General features: G+C 31.9%; 2 protein-coding genes across 2 annotated transcripts; one reads left to right on the forward strand and one right to left on the reverse strand.

The window, feature by feature from the left end:
• Positions 1-8107: 8107 nt before the first annotated feature.
• On the forward strand, positions 8108-10945 carry LOC120067239 (RHOMBOID-like protein 2). The gene is made up of 5 exons (XM_039018763.2): positions 8108-8717; positions 9503-9666; positions 9982-10145; positions 10255-10505; positions 10634-10945. Exons 1-5 carry the CDS (start codon positions 8425-8427, stop codon positions 10743-10745), a joined length of 984 nt encoding a protein of 327 aa, XP_038874691.1. The 5' UTR covers positions 8108-8424; the 3' UTR covers positions 10746-10945.
• Positions 10946-11039: 94 nt separating this feature from the next.
• Positions 11040-14715, reverse strand: LOC120067238 (protein IQ-DOMAIN 22-like). The gene is made up of 3 exons (XM_039018762.2): positions 14179-14715; positions 11997-12200; positions 11040-11914 (listed from the first exon to the last, which is right to left on the reverse strand). Exons 1-3 carry the CDS (start codon positions 14434-14436, stop codon positions 11255-11257), a joined length of 1122 nt encoding a protein of 373 aa, XP_038874690.1. The 5' UTR covers positions 14437-14715; the 3' UTR covers positions 11040-11254.
• Positions 14716-15841: the final 1126 nt, after the last annotated feature.

A 15841-nucleotide genomic window follows, 5' to 3' on the forward strand; every position in this document is an offset into this window, starting at 1 on the left:
AAATTAATAATTGTTTACGAAAAAAAATTAAACTATGACCTTTTATAAATATATCATAGAAAATCATGTTTATCTAATATATTAATTTCTTGAGTGCATAATACTTTATGCTATCTTTGTTTCAAAGAAAATTGACATCTATGGCATTTCATACCTATTTTATGTTATGAATGAGATAAAAATTCTGTTGTATAGAAAGAAATGTATACTAAAAAAGGAATGAAAGAAATGTTGAATATATATGTATACTCACACAATATCTTTGCCATTGATGAATTAAAATGTATTTATAAAGCATTAATTATTACTTTACATGTTAAACATGCATAAAATTGATATAAAACATCTACTTTCAAAAAAAAATCCTCTAACCATGTATTATTAAACTTAAAAATAGATTGAGTTACTTTATTTGGGTAGAAATCAAAATAAATAAGTATTTTATTTTGTAAAAATCAAAATAAATTACTTTTTTTGTGTAGTGGGGCGTGGATTGTTGAAGGATGTATGGAAAATATGGAAGAAGTGGACATGTGGTGTGTGTGGCATGAAGAATGTGGAGTAAATTGTGTTGGTGGAAGTGTGCATGGATGACACATGGCAAATATGAAATGAGATGGAAAATTATGCAAAAGTAATTATGATATTCTAATGAAATGAAAATTATGATGTTTTATGGAATGAAATGAGTATGTTGGAATGAAATGATGATGAAAAGTTGCTGTAAATTGGAAGTTAATAAAACAAAACTAAAATAATTGTTGGAATTGATAAACAAAGATTGATGTAAGAAGTAAAGAAAGATTGATGAACTTGAAATCGATAAAGAAAGATTGATGTAGGAAATATGAATTTGAACTTGATAAATAAAATTGATGTACAAAATATAAACTTACTTGAATTCAAGAACATATGAAGAACCTTTGGGAGAAATGAAGAACTTTTGGAGGAGAAAATGAAGAACTTCTTTATTTTTGAACAAAAGGTACAAAGTTCTCTCTCTTTTCTCTCAAGACAAAAACTTGTAAAACATAACATAACCTAACCTAACCTGTCATCCTCGATTCATACTAAACTTCCTTTATAGAGTTAGGAAGCTTACATTCGGTGGACACGTTCTTATGACACATAAAATCTAAAACTGAACATTTGTATAAGACACATGACACGTAAAAGCTAAAAACTAAACATTTGTACAATACATCGACATTTAAGTTTGACACGTTTTTTCTTCAATTGGATTTTGTCGTCTACTTATTTAATTGAGCTGGTATGTAGATGTGACACATAAAGTTTGCAAATTCGTTGTCATCCTCTTCTTCTTGAATGTTTGATGTATTTTCTTCTTGGCTAGTAGTGGATGAGGACGAAATTTGTTGAATTATAATCTTGAGTTCTTCTTCATTGGATACTTGTGCCATTGCAGCCATCAGTCTTGATTTTTTAGTAAAAAATTATTGATTCTTTTGTAGGTTTGGCTTCATATTGTGGGGATAGATGGAAAACTATTTTTCCACCACATTTTTTGCAGCAACAGTTGTGTTGAATTTGTCCCACCACTTGATTCGATATGAACGAGATAGGCGGGAGATGCCTTTTGATTATGAAACAGAATAATTCCAACAAAAGATCCATGCTAGATGAAAGTAATTTGAAAAACGTAAAGTTAAGTCAAAAGAATTTGAGAAAACATTATTTGAAAAGTATTTGAAACTTTCAAGGATTGGATATGGTAGGATAGTCTCATTAAGGCTAAATATGTCCCACCAATCATTAAACCATAATGGAAAATTTTGAATACATGTTTTATCAAACATTATGAACTAAGAATGATTAAAATTGTTTAGCCAAAACATATTATACCAAGCATTTTGATAATCAATGTATGAATAGGTTTGCGGAGAAAATTGATGAGAAAATCTTTTTTCAGTATAAATGCTTTGATTCCATTTTGTTGGAGTTAGAACACGAAGAATTCCAACTTTTGAAAAGGTAATTTTATTTGGGTCATCATGATTCTTGTTATGGGTGATTTCAATTGAGTCGGTATCAACAAGAACAAATTCGTAGAATAAACGAGTTTTTTGAGGATGGGTTGGAATATAATGGAAATTTGACGGAAATGTTTTTTGAATTGTTTCATTCATAGATTTACTTATGAATTCTGGTTCAAGAGTTGTAATGTATGAGGTTTGGGTTTTATTATGGTAAGAAATAGATGAAGTTGATTGGTAATTAAAAGTTTTATTTGAGGGTATAATTTCTTAATTTTGAGAGTTTGTAATGGCTTGGATATAGATGGTTGAAGGAGTAGATGACTCCTCAATTTTGATAGGAGAAGAGTTGATGGTTAAGGCAGAAGGCCTTGAAATGATTGAAGATCTCAAAATTTGAAATTTATTTGATAATGGCAATACTTGAGGGGCTTTTCCTTTTCGATCCTCCATTATCAGTGATGATTCGCCTTTGATAAATTGATATGTTTGAGAATACGATACTTTGGTTTGAGGAAGTGTTGATCGTTGTTGTTGTTCTTGATCATGCTTTTCTTCTTTCTTGCAAGTGGACTTCATTTGCTCTTTTCTTTCTTTCTTCACTCTTTTCTTTCTCTCTTTCACTCTCTTCTTTAGTTTTGCCTTGAAGGAATTCTCAAGTGAGATAATCAGGAAGAGAGTTTGCACTTCCTTTTATAGCTTCAATTTTGAAATCAAAACAAGAAAGTATTGCTTTCCATCTGACAAAAATTTGTCGAGAAACCAGGTTTTTAACATCCTTTTGTAAAACATTTGTAGCTACTTTGCAATCCACGCGTATTAAAAAAAATTTGTTGATTAAATCACTTTGGAATTTGTTGGTACATAAAACAATTGATAAAATCTCTTTTTTGATAGTTGAATATTTTTTTGAGATCCTAGCCAGATATCAGAATGATATCTAACTAGTTGCTTATGACCATTAATGGACTGTTTGAGAATGCCTCCATATCATATATCTTATGCATCTGTTTCTACAATGAGTGATGCATGTGGATTAATGATGGATAGACATGGAAGACTTTTGATGGTTTTAATTATGCATGTATGTTGATAATTCCATGGAGGTGGATTTTTTCTGAGTTTTGATATAAAGGTTCACATGTTTGTCTTAAATTTGGAATAAAGTCTGATATATAATTTAAGCAACCTAAGAATCTTTGTAATTGATTTTTATTGGTGATTTCATCTGGAAATTTGTTAGCAAATTCTATTATCTTTGAATTGGTTTTATTTTTTCTTGGAAAATATCGTATCCTAAGAATTTTATGTTTTGTTGAAATAATTTTATTTTGGGTAAAGAAACAACTAAACCACTTTATTTAATTATTTTGTGAAATATTTTTAAATGTTTAAAGTGTTGTTCTATGGATTGTGAAAAGATTAAAACATCATCAATATAGACAATTGTGAATTCTTGATATGGGTTAAAAATATCATTCATAATATTTTGAAATTCATAAGGGGCATTTTTTAGTCCGAATGGCATTACATTCCATTCGTGTTGTCCAAATGGAACATTGAATGTCGTTTTATATTTATCTTTCTCAGCAATTTATATTTGCCAAAATCCAGATTTCATATCAAATTTTGAGAAAATTAAGGCATTTTGTATGCGGTTAATTAGATCTTTTTGTTTGGTATGGGGTAACGTATCCATTCTAGAACAGAGTTTAAGGATTTGTAATTGATGACCAGACGAGGTACTCCTAGTTCAATTTCTGCTTGATTATTCACATAAAAAGCAGCACAACTCCAGTGTGATTTGCTAGGTCATATGAGTCCTTTTTCTAGAAGTTCTTGGATTTCTTTATGGCAATATTTTAATAATTTAGCATTCATTTGTATGGGTATTGCTTTTGTAGGAATTTTTTATTCATAAAATTTGTTTATATATGGTAGGCTAACGATGTGTTGCTTTCTTTCCCAAAAAGCATTAGGAATTGTAACACATATGTCTTTTTCAATTAATTCTGGTTAATTTGACTTTGAATATAGGGGTCATATAATTGTTTTTCGATTCTTTTATGACCTATTTCTTCTTTTAGAAATTGGATTTGTTGGGTCTTTCTTTTAATGGAATTAATAGTTTTAAATATTGAGGAATTTTGAATTGAATTTATTAATTTAGTAGATATTAGATTTACAAATTTAAAAGTAATGTTTTGATTTAAGATTTTTGAATTTATTCCTTTTTCATTTACTGAGAATGGATAAAGTTGACATAGGAATGGGGTTCCTAATATTATTTCTTCATCTAAGTCTTTAACTAATATGAAGGTATTTTTGAAACAATGTCCTTGATTGCATATATGGGCATTTGAAAGTTTGTAACGAATTTTTAATCTTTGACCATTAGCACCATGTAATTTTTTGGAGGTTTTTTCAAAATATTTGGTAGGTATTAATCCTTCTCGTATACAGTTTTGATCGGCTCCTGAGTCAATTAAAATCTTAGAGGTTAAATGGTATTCCTTATTTATGACAAGATCAATAATAGAGTACCATTTTTGTATTTGAACTTTATTAATAAGATTGATAAATGATGCAAGTGGAATTTTTATCATTTTCTATGTTTTCAGGATTTTCAAAGTGGAAGGTTGATCAATTATTTGTTGAGTTTGAAGTGATAAGAGTTCGAATTTTATTTGAGAATTTTCTTTTGTAATGTTATAAATTTCTTCCTTTATTGTATTTATTTCTTTTGGAAGGTCGGGAATAGTTACTGGTTTTGTTTTGGGTTCGAAGCGAGACATTATCTCTTTAAGATTGTAATGTTGGAAATTTTGTTGTTGATGTTCTTCTATAATAAGATCTTTAAGTTTTTCAAAGTATTCTCTTTTAATTTTGGGGTCTTCAATTTGGCGAATTGCTTCAAAAAGAATTTCTTGGTCTCTCGAAATAACACTTATAGTTTGCTTGCATGCACATGTCTCGATTTGATTATCACTAGAGGATATTGAATCTTCAGAATTATCAATATTTTCTTGAATTTCAAAACTTTGTTCATAAGATGATCTGAATGTGATAATAAATTTAATAATTGAATTTTTAAATCTTCTTCTATTTTTAAATATTAATTTCTTAAAATAATGGTAACAGACAAAAATTCCAACTCTTTATTGGAATGGTTTCAACTCGAGTTTTGTTCATATTTAAACGTAACCTACTTTATTTCTTCAATTCTGAATAATTTATTTTAGTTTTATTTTAAAAGTTCCATACAGGAAAATCAAACATTTTCTTTTCTTTTTTTTTTTTTTAATTTCTGAAAACCCTTACATATAAATCAATGCTCTCTTGCTTTTTCCTTTTTTTTGCAGATATGTTGGATGGGAAAATCAAATTTTTAATCTTAAATCAATAGTACAAGCTTTATAATTTAAAAAAATGACTACAATAGATTAGTCTCTCATGCAAAGATTATAACCCGAAATGGAAATATTTGAAAATTAAGAGATGGTAATAAAATATCATAGAAGCTTATGAAATAGAAAAAAATAAAATTAAAATTAAAAATGGCTCAACTACTCAAATTATGGACACATTCTTTACAAAAATTAAAGATTGATTCTTATATCTCACTTGCTTACCGATTAATCTATTTATTCTTTTATTTATTTATTTATTTTGTTAATAATATATGGTGTGAAAAAATCAAACCTCTTGTTTATTTTTAATTTTTTTTTATAAAAATTGAACCTCTTACTTCGATTGTAACCTAAAAACTTAAGTTAATGGGTGAAGCTAAATTTAATATTAGATCATCTAATACTCTCCCTTACTTGTAGATTTGAAATATATATAGAACCCAACAAGTTAAAATTAAAATTAATCAAAGAGAAAATATTATTGTTGTGGCTTATATAGTACCTCCTGAACCACTTACATTATTATCAAGCTAATCACTCATTGACCTAAGAACTTAAGCTTATGGATGAAGATAAATTTAATATTATTTCATTTAACGGTTTAAACCAAAAGAAGAACAAAATAAATACACTAAAATTCAACTAGTAAAATGAACTAAAGTAAAAGACAAAAATCATGAACATTTTGTATAATTTAACAAACGAGTAAATTAACGGCATGTTCCAATTGTCTAAAGAAAAAAATGTTTAAAAAAATTCATTTTTATTTAAACTCTTGATAAAAATAGTTTAAAATACACTTTAAAAGTGTTTTGAAAATTATTTTGAAGAGTTGTCGAACACTTCAATTTTTCCTATAATGACTTATTTTCAAAATTAAATACTTGAAAAGTTAACTAAACACACCCAAAATTGAATACTATGTATAAATGAGCATGAGAGATATTTTGTGTTCTCACAGAGGTGGGTTCTTTTGTGAGTGTTATTTGAGATGGTTCTCCCATAGTAAAAAAAAAAGTAACAACGATTACATACGTGACAATCGTTTTATTAGACAGCTGCATGGAGATAAGTGCAACCCAACTAATAACTAAGTTTTTTTTTAAAAAAAAAAAATCATTTTTTTCTAAGATAGAAAAATAAAACAGTTCTTTCTATGAGTATTTTTAAATATAAAAATATTTAAAAAAATATTTACTGTTTATAGTAAAATGTTCAAAAAAATACATAGCACTTTTGTAATTTTTTGGTATAAAGTGTAAATATTTTTTAGATTTTTCTATTTATAAGAATTTTTCTTGATTCTATTACTATTTTGATATCCTTTTTTTGGTGATTCTTTTATTTAAAAGAGAGCTTTTTCGATCGAATACCTAATTTAAATGTATATGACTAACTAAGAAATCAAAGATTTGAATCTTTTACCTCCGGTAATATTTGCAGCTCAGGCTAAGACGGCGCCAGCCGGACACGGCTTTGTCTTTGGCATTGGATTAGCCACAACCAAACCTTACGCGTTATTTCCGTGTGTGAAACTAACGGCCCCACTTTGTCTATTTTTTTTTATGGCCTACTCTCAATTACCATACTGCCCCTATCACTTGACTCTCTAATCTCTATATCTCTCATTTATTTTTAAATTTTAAAATTTATCTATTCTGCCACGTGGCTCAAACCCTATGTCATATAATGTTAGGTGAGGATTTATAATAATAATTATCTTAAATTTTCTTCGAAACAATTTTCTTTTAATTTTGAGAATGTCATCTAAATTATTCTAAATATCTTAAAACATTCAAACAAGCACTCAACTAGTATCGAATTCCTAATTGCAAAGGTTCTTAATAGATCACTTATCTAATATTTTCCCATTCCAATATTTTTTTTCTTTTTTTTTCTTTTTTTTTATGGATATAGATTTTGCTTTTGAAGTTTAAATTTTATTTTTGATTTTTATGTGTGAAAGTTTAGAAATTCGGTTCATGTTGCCTACTTTAAAATATTTCATTTACTTTCCATATTTGAAAAAATAGTTTTGGTAGATTATTGTTTTGTTATCTAATATTTGCTAAATAAACCAAATTATGTAATTTCACTGAAGTGATTTTTTAAAATGGTATTAACAAAATGAAATAAAAACCTTTTATCGACCATTTTTTTCACGTTGATTTCAAAAAAAGAAAAAAAATTAAATTCAACAATCATATGTAGAATACAAATAGCATCATTCTAAAATATTTATGATGTTCAAATCAATTAAAACATACTTGATTTTCATGGAAGAAATTTAAAAGGTCATAATAGAATAACAAAATGTTAATCTAAACATAACCCAATCGACGAAGTATAAATGAATTTCAAATCTCGATAATTTAATTATCCATATTGTCATTGTTGAACGTATAAAAATAATAGAATAAGTCGATATGAGCACAATTCTACTGACATGAATTTGTACTATCAATTTCAATATCAAAAATCAAATTCCCACGTTCTATCACACATATTGCGAAAAAAAAAACAGAGTCAAAATTTTTACACTTTAAAACGTATTTAAATTTTAAAACTTGTCTTAAATACATTAGATTTAATTTTCTTATATTTTACCTAAAAAAATGTATATATTTCCTAATATGTAAAATAATTAAAGCGAGGAGGAAAGCAGAATATTTGTTCCAAAATGACGTCTCAAAAACGTGTTATGGCCAAAATCAAACCAACTTTCCAGAAGAAAATTCCCTTCTTTCTACGATTCTTCATTTTCCACAGAGGGGTACATTCGTAATTTCGTCCCCCCCCGTTTCGATGGAATAATAATTTGCAGAGCTCTCCCCGTTCCACCACCTGAACCACCGCCTGCTGCATATATAGAGAAAGAACGAACCAAATTCCTCAATCAATTTAGAAAAGTACAAATACCCATTAGAAATTTGTTCAAGAAAAAACCCTTCAATTTCCATCTCCATCATTGAGAAACCTAAGCTTTACTATAGTGAAACAGAGAAACAACAGAGGGGACGATGTCGAATCAAGATCTTGAACGAGGAGCGGCTAAGAATCCACCCAATACTAACCCAAATGGCAACTATTCAACTTCTCCTTACTACATAGAGACTTCTGAGAAGCAATGGACGCCATGGTTGGTTCCTATGTTTGTTGTGGCTAATATTGCTATGTTCATTGTGGTCATGTACGTCAATGATTGCCCCAATTCCAATCTCGGTTTTAGAGATAAGTGTGTGGCTGGTTTTCTTGGGCGATTTTCGTTTCAGCCTCTCAAGGAGAATCCACTGTTGGGACCTTCTTCCAATACGTATATCTCTTCTTTTGCTCTGTTTTCTCTTTATTTCGTTTCAGTTTTGTGTTTTCTGTTTTGGTTTCAGTGTGTCTCTCTGAGGGTTTGATTCTGTATGCTCCAGAATTTTTTAGTTTCGTTTTGCCCTTTTGATTAAGATGTCTAGAATTAGTAATATCTCGAACTTAATACATGAATTTCTGGATTGTGAGTGTTTCTCCAAACTCCATGGGTTTGATTCTGCTCTGTTTTTCTTTATTGCATCTTAGTTTTGCGTTCTGATTTGAGACGGATTGGTTTGATTCTGTATGCGTCGAAATTGAGTTTTGTCATGCCATGATAAGATGTCTACAATTAGTGATAGTGATATCTAGAACATAAGACAATAATTTTTGGATTGAGAGTCTTTCATCAGTGTCCATGGGTTTGATTCTGCCTGTTTCTTCTTTATTTCTTTGTTTTGCGTTTGGTTCTTTAATTTAGAGTGTTTCTACATGGGTTTGATTCTGTATGCTCCATAATTTTAGAGTGTCATTTTGCCCTTGTGGTATAAAATTTAGTGATATCTCGAACATTATACATGAATTTCTGAATCTTTCCCCCCTTTGCATATTGGTTTCATTTGTGGGTCGATGGCAGTTGATGTTATAATACTGTTACACAATACTCAAAACGTTTTTTCAATTTCAATATGGAAAAATTCTTTGGATTGGATCCTATTGCCGTTTTTGTGCTTCAGGGTTTGATCCTTCATTCCCTCTTAATTGAATTCATTTGCCTTAAAGAAATTTTTTACTCTGCAGATTGGTGAAATTGGGAGCTTTGAAGTGGGATAAGGTTGTTCATGAGCATCAAGGATGGAGACTTTTCTCCTGTATCTGGTTGCATGCTGGAATCATTCATCTTCTTGCTAATATGTTGAGTTTGGTTCTGATTGGGATCCGCCTGGAGCAGCAATTTGGATTTGGTATGTCTCTTGTAACTTTTCAAAATCTTGTCATATTTTGTATCATGTTCTGTACGGCTCAGTAAATTGTATTAGTACTAGAATACAATCAACAGTAAACTTGAATATCTGCCGAAATTTATACCCTCGAAGTTGAGACATAAGTTACAATTTCTTTGTTGAACATGTATTGATGTAGTTAGTTATAAACATTTATATGGTTAACTAAGGTGATCTTTGTGGGTACAGCTTTTATGATTATGTAGGATATTTTCAGCTGAGTTTGAATTTTTCAACTTCCTTTCCCATCTAAACATCTTATATCCGTTTTTGCAGTGCGTATTGGGATAATATATCTCGTGGCTGGAGTTGGTGGGAGTGTAATGTCTTCCCTGTTCATCCAAAACAATATTTCTGTTGGTGCTTCTGGTGCTCTCTTTGGACTTCTGGGAGCTATGCTATCCGAGCTTTTGACGAACTGGACGATTTATACCAATAAGGTTGGCTGGCAGGCATCAACTTCGACGCTGAATTTTTGTGTTTTTAATGGTTTTATCTGTGTTGTTGTGATGTGTTCAATAGCTAAAAAAATTAATTGTGTTTTTGTAGGCTGCTGCACTCTTCACCCTCATCGTCATCGTTGTTATTAACTTGGCAGTTGGAATTCTACCTCATGTCGACAACTTTGCCCACATTGGAGGATTCTTAACAGGGTTCCTTCTCGGGTTCGTGTTGCTTGTCCGTCCACAGTTCAAGTGGACAGAGCGCCACTATCTCCCACCTGATGCTCAACGTGTACCTAAGTATAAAACTTATCAGTATATTCTCTGGCTTGCTGCTGCAATTCTACTAGTTGCTGGGTAAAAGCTTACAACCCTTACTATTTCATGTAGTAGTATTTGTTACTTAACCATCAAAACTTCGAATGCTTCTTGTTGACAACACGTCTGAATTGGAGTAACCTAATTCAGTTTGATATTTGTTGCAGCCTTACTGTGGGCATGGTGATGCTGTTCAGAGGAGAGAATGGAAACAAGCACTGCAGCTGGTGCCATTACTTAAGTTGTGTGCCAACCTCAAGATGGGACTGTGGAAATTAATCACTTTTGGTTTATGTGTACATAGTTACACTTCTAAACTTCACTTTTTAGTCTCTCAGGTTTTAGTTTGCTTTTGGCTCCATGTATATGAATAGTTTATGAGGTTTTTTTATATATTCTTTTCCCGCTTTGTCTTTACAATTGTTTGCAGCAGAGATCGTATTCTATTTCAGATTAATATGATTGATTATTTCCTCTGATTCTTATTCCTATCACCTTGGAGTGTTCTGGTATTCTGTGTTTCTTCTAAAACTATTTGCAAATTGAGTGGGAATGAGAACAGCAAAACATACATTACCATGTAAATTGAAACTACTAACATGAAAAATTTAGAAACAGTGATGTCTTTCCAGTTCTAGAATTATAAACTTGTTCGGTTCCAGGTCTCAAAGTTCAATCTGATCTTCACATTTTCATTATTAGGACTGACTACTAATATAAGTTAGCAAGATAAGGCTACTACTCTTGTGAAGTAGAAGGGAGTGAAGAGGAGAGAGTTATTAGAGGCATCAGTATCTGTAACCCACAGGCATCCCGAGTTTGTCGAGTCGACCAGAACCGGGGTAGGCTTTCCCAACAAAATTGGACTGCAATGTTGATACCTGCTGTGCAGTTAATCTCGATTCCCCGAGGTATACAGAACCTCGCTTAGCAGAACCCGATCTCTCGTACTGAGGACGCTGTCTCGGAGCACTATGAGATCTCATTTTGGCTCTTGAAGATTCAGTGCAGGCCATGTAATTTGGATATTCCGAGTCACCACTGAAGTAGCTCCTCGTACTGTCACTCTTGGCCGGGGTGAATGGGCTTTTCTTTGTAGTAGCACCCCTTGATGAGACAGAAAAGAAAGAGCTCTCCTCAACTTCATGAGAGAATTTAAATGGACTAAAGCATTGGGTTTCACTGGAAAATGAACTGGGAAAACCATGATGATAAGTTGCAGTTGCAGGCTCTTTTGAAGGCACATCAGAAGATAAAGCAAGCTTGATGGAACTAAAGAGACTCTTGGGTTTCAACTTGAAGTGAGTTTTTTCATTCTCAATTTCAAGGATCTTATTGATCTTCTCAGCATCAACAGTTGTAAATCTTGAGCCACTCCTCTGCATCTGTTTAAACCTAGTGCTCTTAGTATGTGGGCTGTGTTCAAATTTTTCTGGGGTAACAGGATCCTACAAAACAAACAAAATTTAAACAATCTACCCATGTTTGATAGTGCTGCAAACTCCAAATGAGAGAATTAAACTGACTTACCATAGGAGAGAAGCTGGAAAATTTGATATCTGAATGCAAGAGCTCGGAAGAAGATCGACTCCGCACTGCTCGTGCCCGTGCTTGTGCCCTTAGTAACGCCTGCATCCTCTGTATCCATTCGGCTGTCCGCTTTCTCTCGATATGACCTCGAACCAATGCCTGTAGTCTCACCAACCCTCTTAGTGCCCTCAAAGCCTTCCTTGCCTTCATAAAATTATACAGAGAAAATAATGGAAAAAAAAAAAACAAAAAAACAAAGGAAATTAAATGATATTGAACTGATATTAAAGACTTCACAGGTTAAAGAAATCCTGGCAAAACGTGAAGAAGACAGAGACATTACAGAAAGCCATACATACTTCCATAGAGCCAAGGTTTTTCCAGTTCAGTACAACAAAAGCATTAAATACTCCTAACCAACCCAAAATTTCAATAAGGGCTTATTCCAATACTGAATAACATTTTCCCTGTAAATCCAAAAGAAAGATGACTTCAAAGTTCAAACTATAGCCAAATAGAGGGCCTAATTCCATTTCCACCTAATCAGACAAACCAACCCCACTAGACATCTCTTACAATCTGATCTCTCTATGCAACAAGAACAACCGTTAGCTTCATTTTTTAGGGTTTGACACCTCAATTATTACAATATCTCAATTGGGTCCCTAAAATTCTAAATATTTTCACATGGGTTAGTGTTAAAAAATGTGAAAGGTAAGTCCTTTACCATAGAAGGTAAAAAAAACTTTTTTTTCTTGAAAATAAACCAAGCTTTCCTCCAATAGAGTTTGGAAAGGAAGAAAAGAGATGGGTCTTCCTCATATCCAAAGGAAGAAAAAAAGTACCACTTTTGTAAATGATAAAAGAAAAGGGGAACTTTTCAAAATGGATTTTATTTTTTAAGGAAAGAAGAAAAAGTAAAATTCAGAGAGTAAATTGAAGATACAGCATTCAAAAATAGCAACACTCATCATGTACAACCTGAACTTTTCCTTTTTTTTTTTTTTTTTTTACCCTTTTTTAAAAAAAATAAATAAATAAATAAATGTAAAGTACAAAGGAGAGAATCTGAGGCATTAATATGGTGAAAGGTCCTTCACACCTTACATTGGAAGGGAGATTTGAAAGGACGGGTGGCAGAATTGTGGAGAGGGTCCCGCACGGTTTTTTCATATGAAGAGATAATACGACACCGTTTTATACAATCACTGTGATACTTTGTACTACTACGAAAACGACGTCGTCCTCAAGAGACTTTCATATTCCAATGTAACAAAATCCGTTCCCATTTCACATTTCCCTCGTTGAAGTCCAAAACTTTATTTATAATCTTGTATAATAATAAAAAAAGAGGACCTAATTTCTTCGCTATAGTGTTTATTAATTATTTTTTTTAATGTTTTTTATTTGATTTGAGATGTGACTTATGCGTGGAGAGATTTGAGTGTGTAGCACACCCAACAGCTACGATTGAAAGAAACAAAAAAAAGAAGGATGCTTTTTGGTAATCCCAATGTGAAAAGGATCGAGATTTAATAATTAATTAGTTGAGATTCTAAACCAAATAATAGAGAGAATGAAATGGTTGAATTTGCAAATTTGCTCCCTAAATATAGGGTTGTATGTATCTCAATTTTGACTTCAAACCTATTCACAAATTTTATTTTTCTTTAACAAAATGCAACAAATAACAAAAATCCATTTTTGGGGTACATTTGAGATTAAAGAAGTTAAATTTCGACCCAGATAAATAGAAAAAAATACACAAACTTTTCTTTCTTTAAAATATTTTAATTTTTTTAAAGAGGAAATACATAAAGATGTATCCAAATATATATCATAGATATAGTTCACTCCTATTTTCGACTTTTCACATTATATAAGAAAAAGTAAAAATTTCTATTACAATCAAACGGTCCACTTTGAAATAATAATTTGTATCTTATTCCTTCTAAATTCTAAATTAAAGAAGTTAAAAGCATTATATAAAAGGTAATTACTAATTAGCCAAAGTGAGAGCTTAATGATAATGTGGGAAAGAAAGTTGAGATTCCCTTGTTCAACTAATTAAAACATTATAATTTAAAAATAAAAAATAAAAACTCTACTTTTATAAAGGTAAATTAACAATCGGGAGATTTATGGTTCGAATCACGGGTAAAGTAATAACTTAGAGACAAACCAGAAATCCACGAAATGCAGCCTGGATTTTGGTGGCGGCAGAGTCGAGGTCCGTGGTGGGTAGGGTCCGTCGAGTGGCGGTGTGCTTGACAACGGCAGAGACGGCGGCGGCGTCATGGTGGTGAGGTTTGTCGTTGTCTTTGAAGGACTTAGCGAAGTGCCATTTGGGGTTGAGCTTAGAATTAGGAGAAGGTGTGATAAAGGGATCGGATTTTTTAAGACCGAGAAGGCCGCGAAACCATTTCAAGGCTTTGCCCATTTGGGGTTTATGAATTATCGGTGGCCGGAGCTGCGGCGGTGGTGGTGGTGGTTGCGGCCATGAGAGAGGGATCAATTTGAGAGAAGAAACGGGAAGTGATGAAGAAGAAGGAATTAGAAATAAATAAATAAGAAAAATGGGAAAGGGAACAGAACAGCCCGAGTCAAACACATTTTGGGGCGCGTCGGTGACTGTACTACCTCGCACGTGCCTTACTTTCTTTATCCCACGCCCTTCAATTTTTTTCTTTTACCCATTTACCATACTTACTACACTTGTAATTTATCATTTTTCTTTTTAACTCATAGTGAAATGGCAATATTTTTTAGATTTTTGTTACTATTCGCCTAAATTTCATGCCTAAAATGTTGTATGACCTACATTTGGATTTTGAAAAATATTTGTAAATAGTAGATGACAAAAGAAATCATAAGTGAGAGAAGTAATTATAAATTTAATTTAAAAAAAAAAATTAAATAGCTATAAAGCAAAAGTTAATGGACCTGAATTAAAGTATTGTATTGTACGGGAAATTTTGTTGTGATTTGCTGTAATTTCTCGAGTTTGTTTTAGTTTCATTTCTTAATCTAGAAAAAAAAAACATTGTCCTGAATTTATTTCAATTAATGCATAGATTTCAATACTCTACAGTTTTATCAACCCAATTCTCCCTTCTTTCAATATTTTCAATGGCTTCATCCACCGGTCACTGTCACATTCCAATAACTAATTCCGGACTCCGATAACCACCTCCAATGAAAACTCCAATGGCGAAATCTGGGTTTCGACAGCCACCTCCGATGACCAACTCCAGGTATCAACAACCTTCACACGACTAACTCCGACAACCAATTTCGAGCTTTAACAACCACCTCCATTGACTGAACTCTGACAACCATCTTCGCGCTACCAACTCCAATGACCAATTTCGGGCTCCGACAACAAACTCCGACGACCAACTTCGATAACCACCTTCGTAGGCTCCAACAACCACCTCCAACTACAAAACTCCAATGAAAAACACTTTCAATGACCACCTTTGAACGAGCAACTTCAATGACCCACTCAGGGCTTCGACAACCACTTCTGATGACAAACTTCGACAACCAACCTAATATCACATTCATGCGATTAACATTCAGGCTCCGACTATAATCTTTGGCAAAAATCATCTTCGATGATCAACTTCGGCGACCACCTTCGCCCGACCAACACCAGAATTTAAAAACCACCTCCGATGATGAACTTCGACAACCAACTCCAATACCACCTTCCAACTTCAGGCTCCGACAATCACCTCCAACTACAAACTCCAGTGAAAGCATCATGATTGTTAAAGTATGTTGTAGGGTTGTTGATTATATATAAATATATATATATATATATATTATTTTATTTACATTAA

Source organism: Benincasa hispida, chromosome 12 (genome assembly GCF_027475165.1).
Source record: "Benincasa hispida cultivar pf3 chromosome 12, pf3_genome.v1.1, whole genome shotgun sequence".
Classification (NCBI taxonomy): domain Eukaryota; kingdom Viridiplantae; phylum Streptophyta; class Magnoliopsida; order Cucurbitales; family Cucurbitaceae; genus Benincasa; species Benincasa hispida.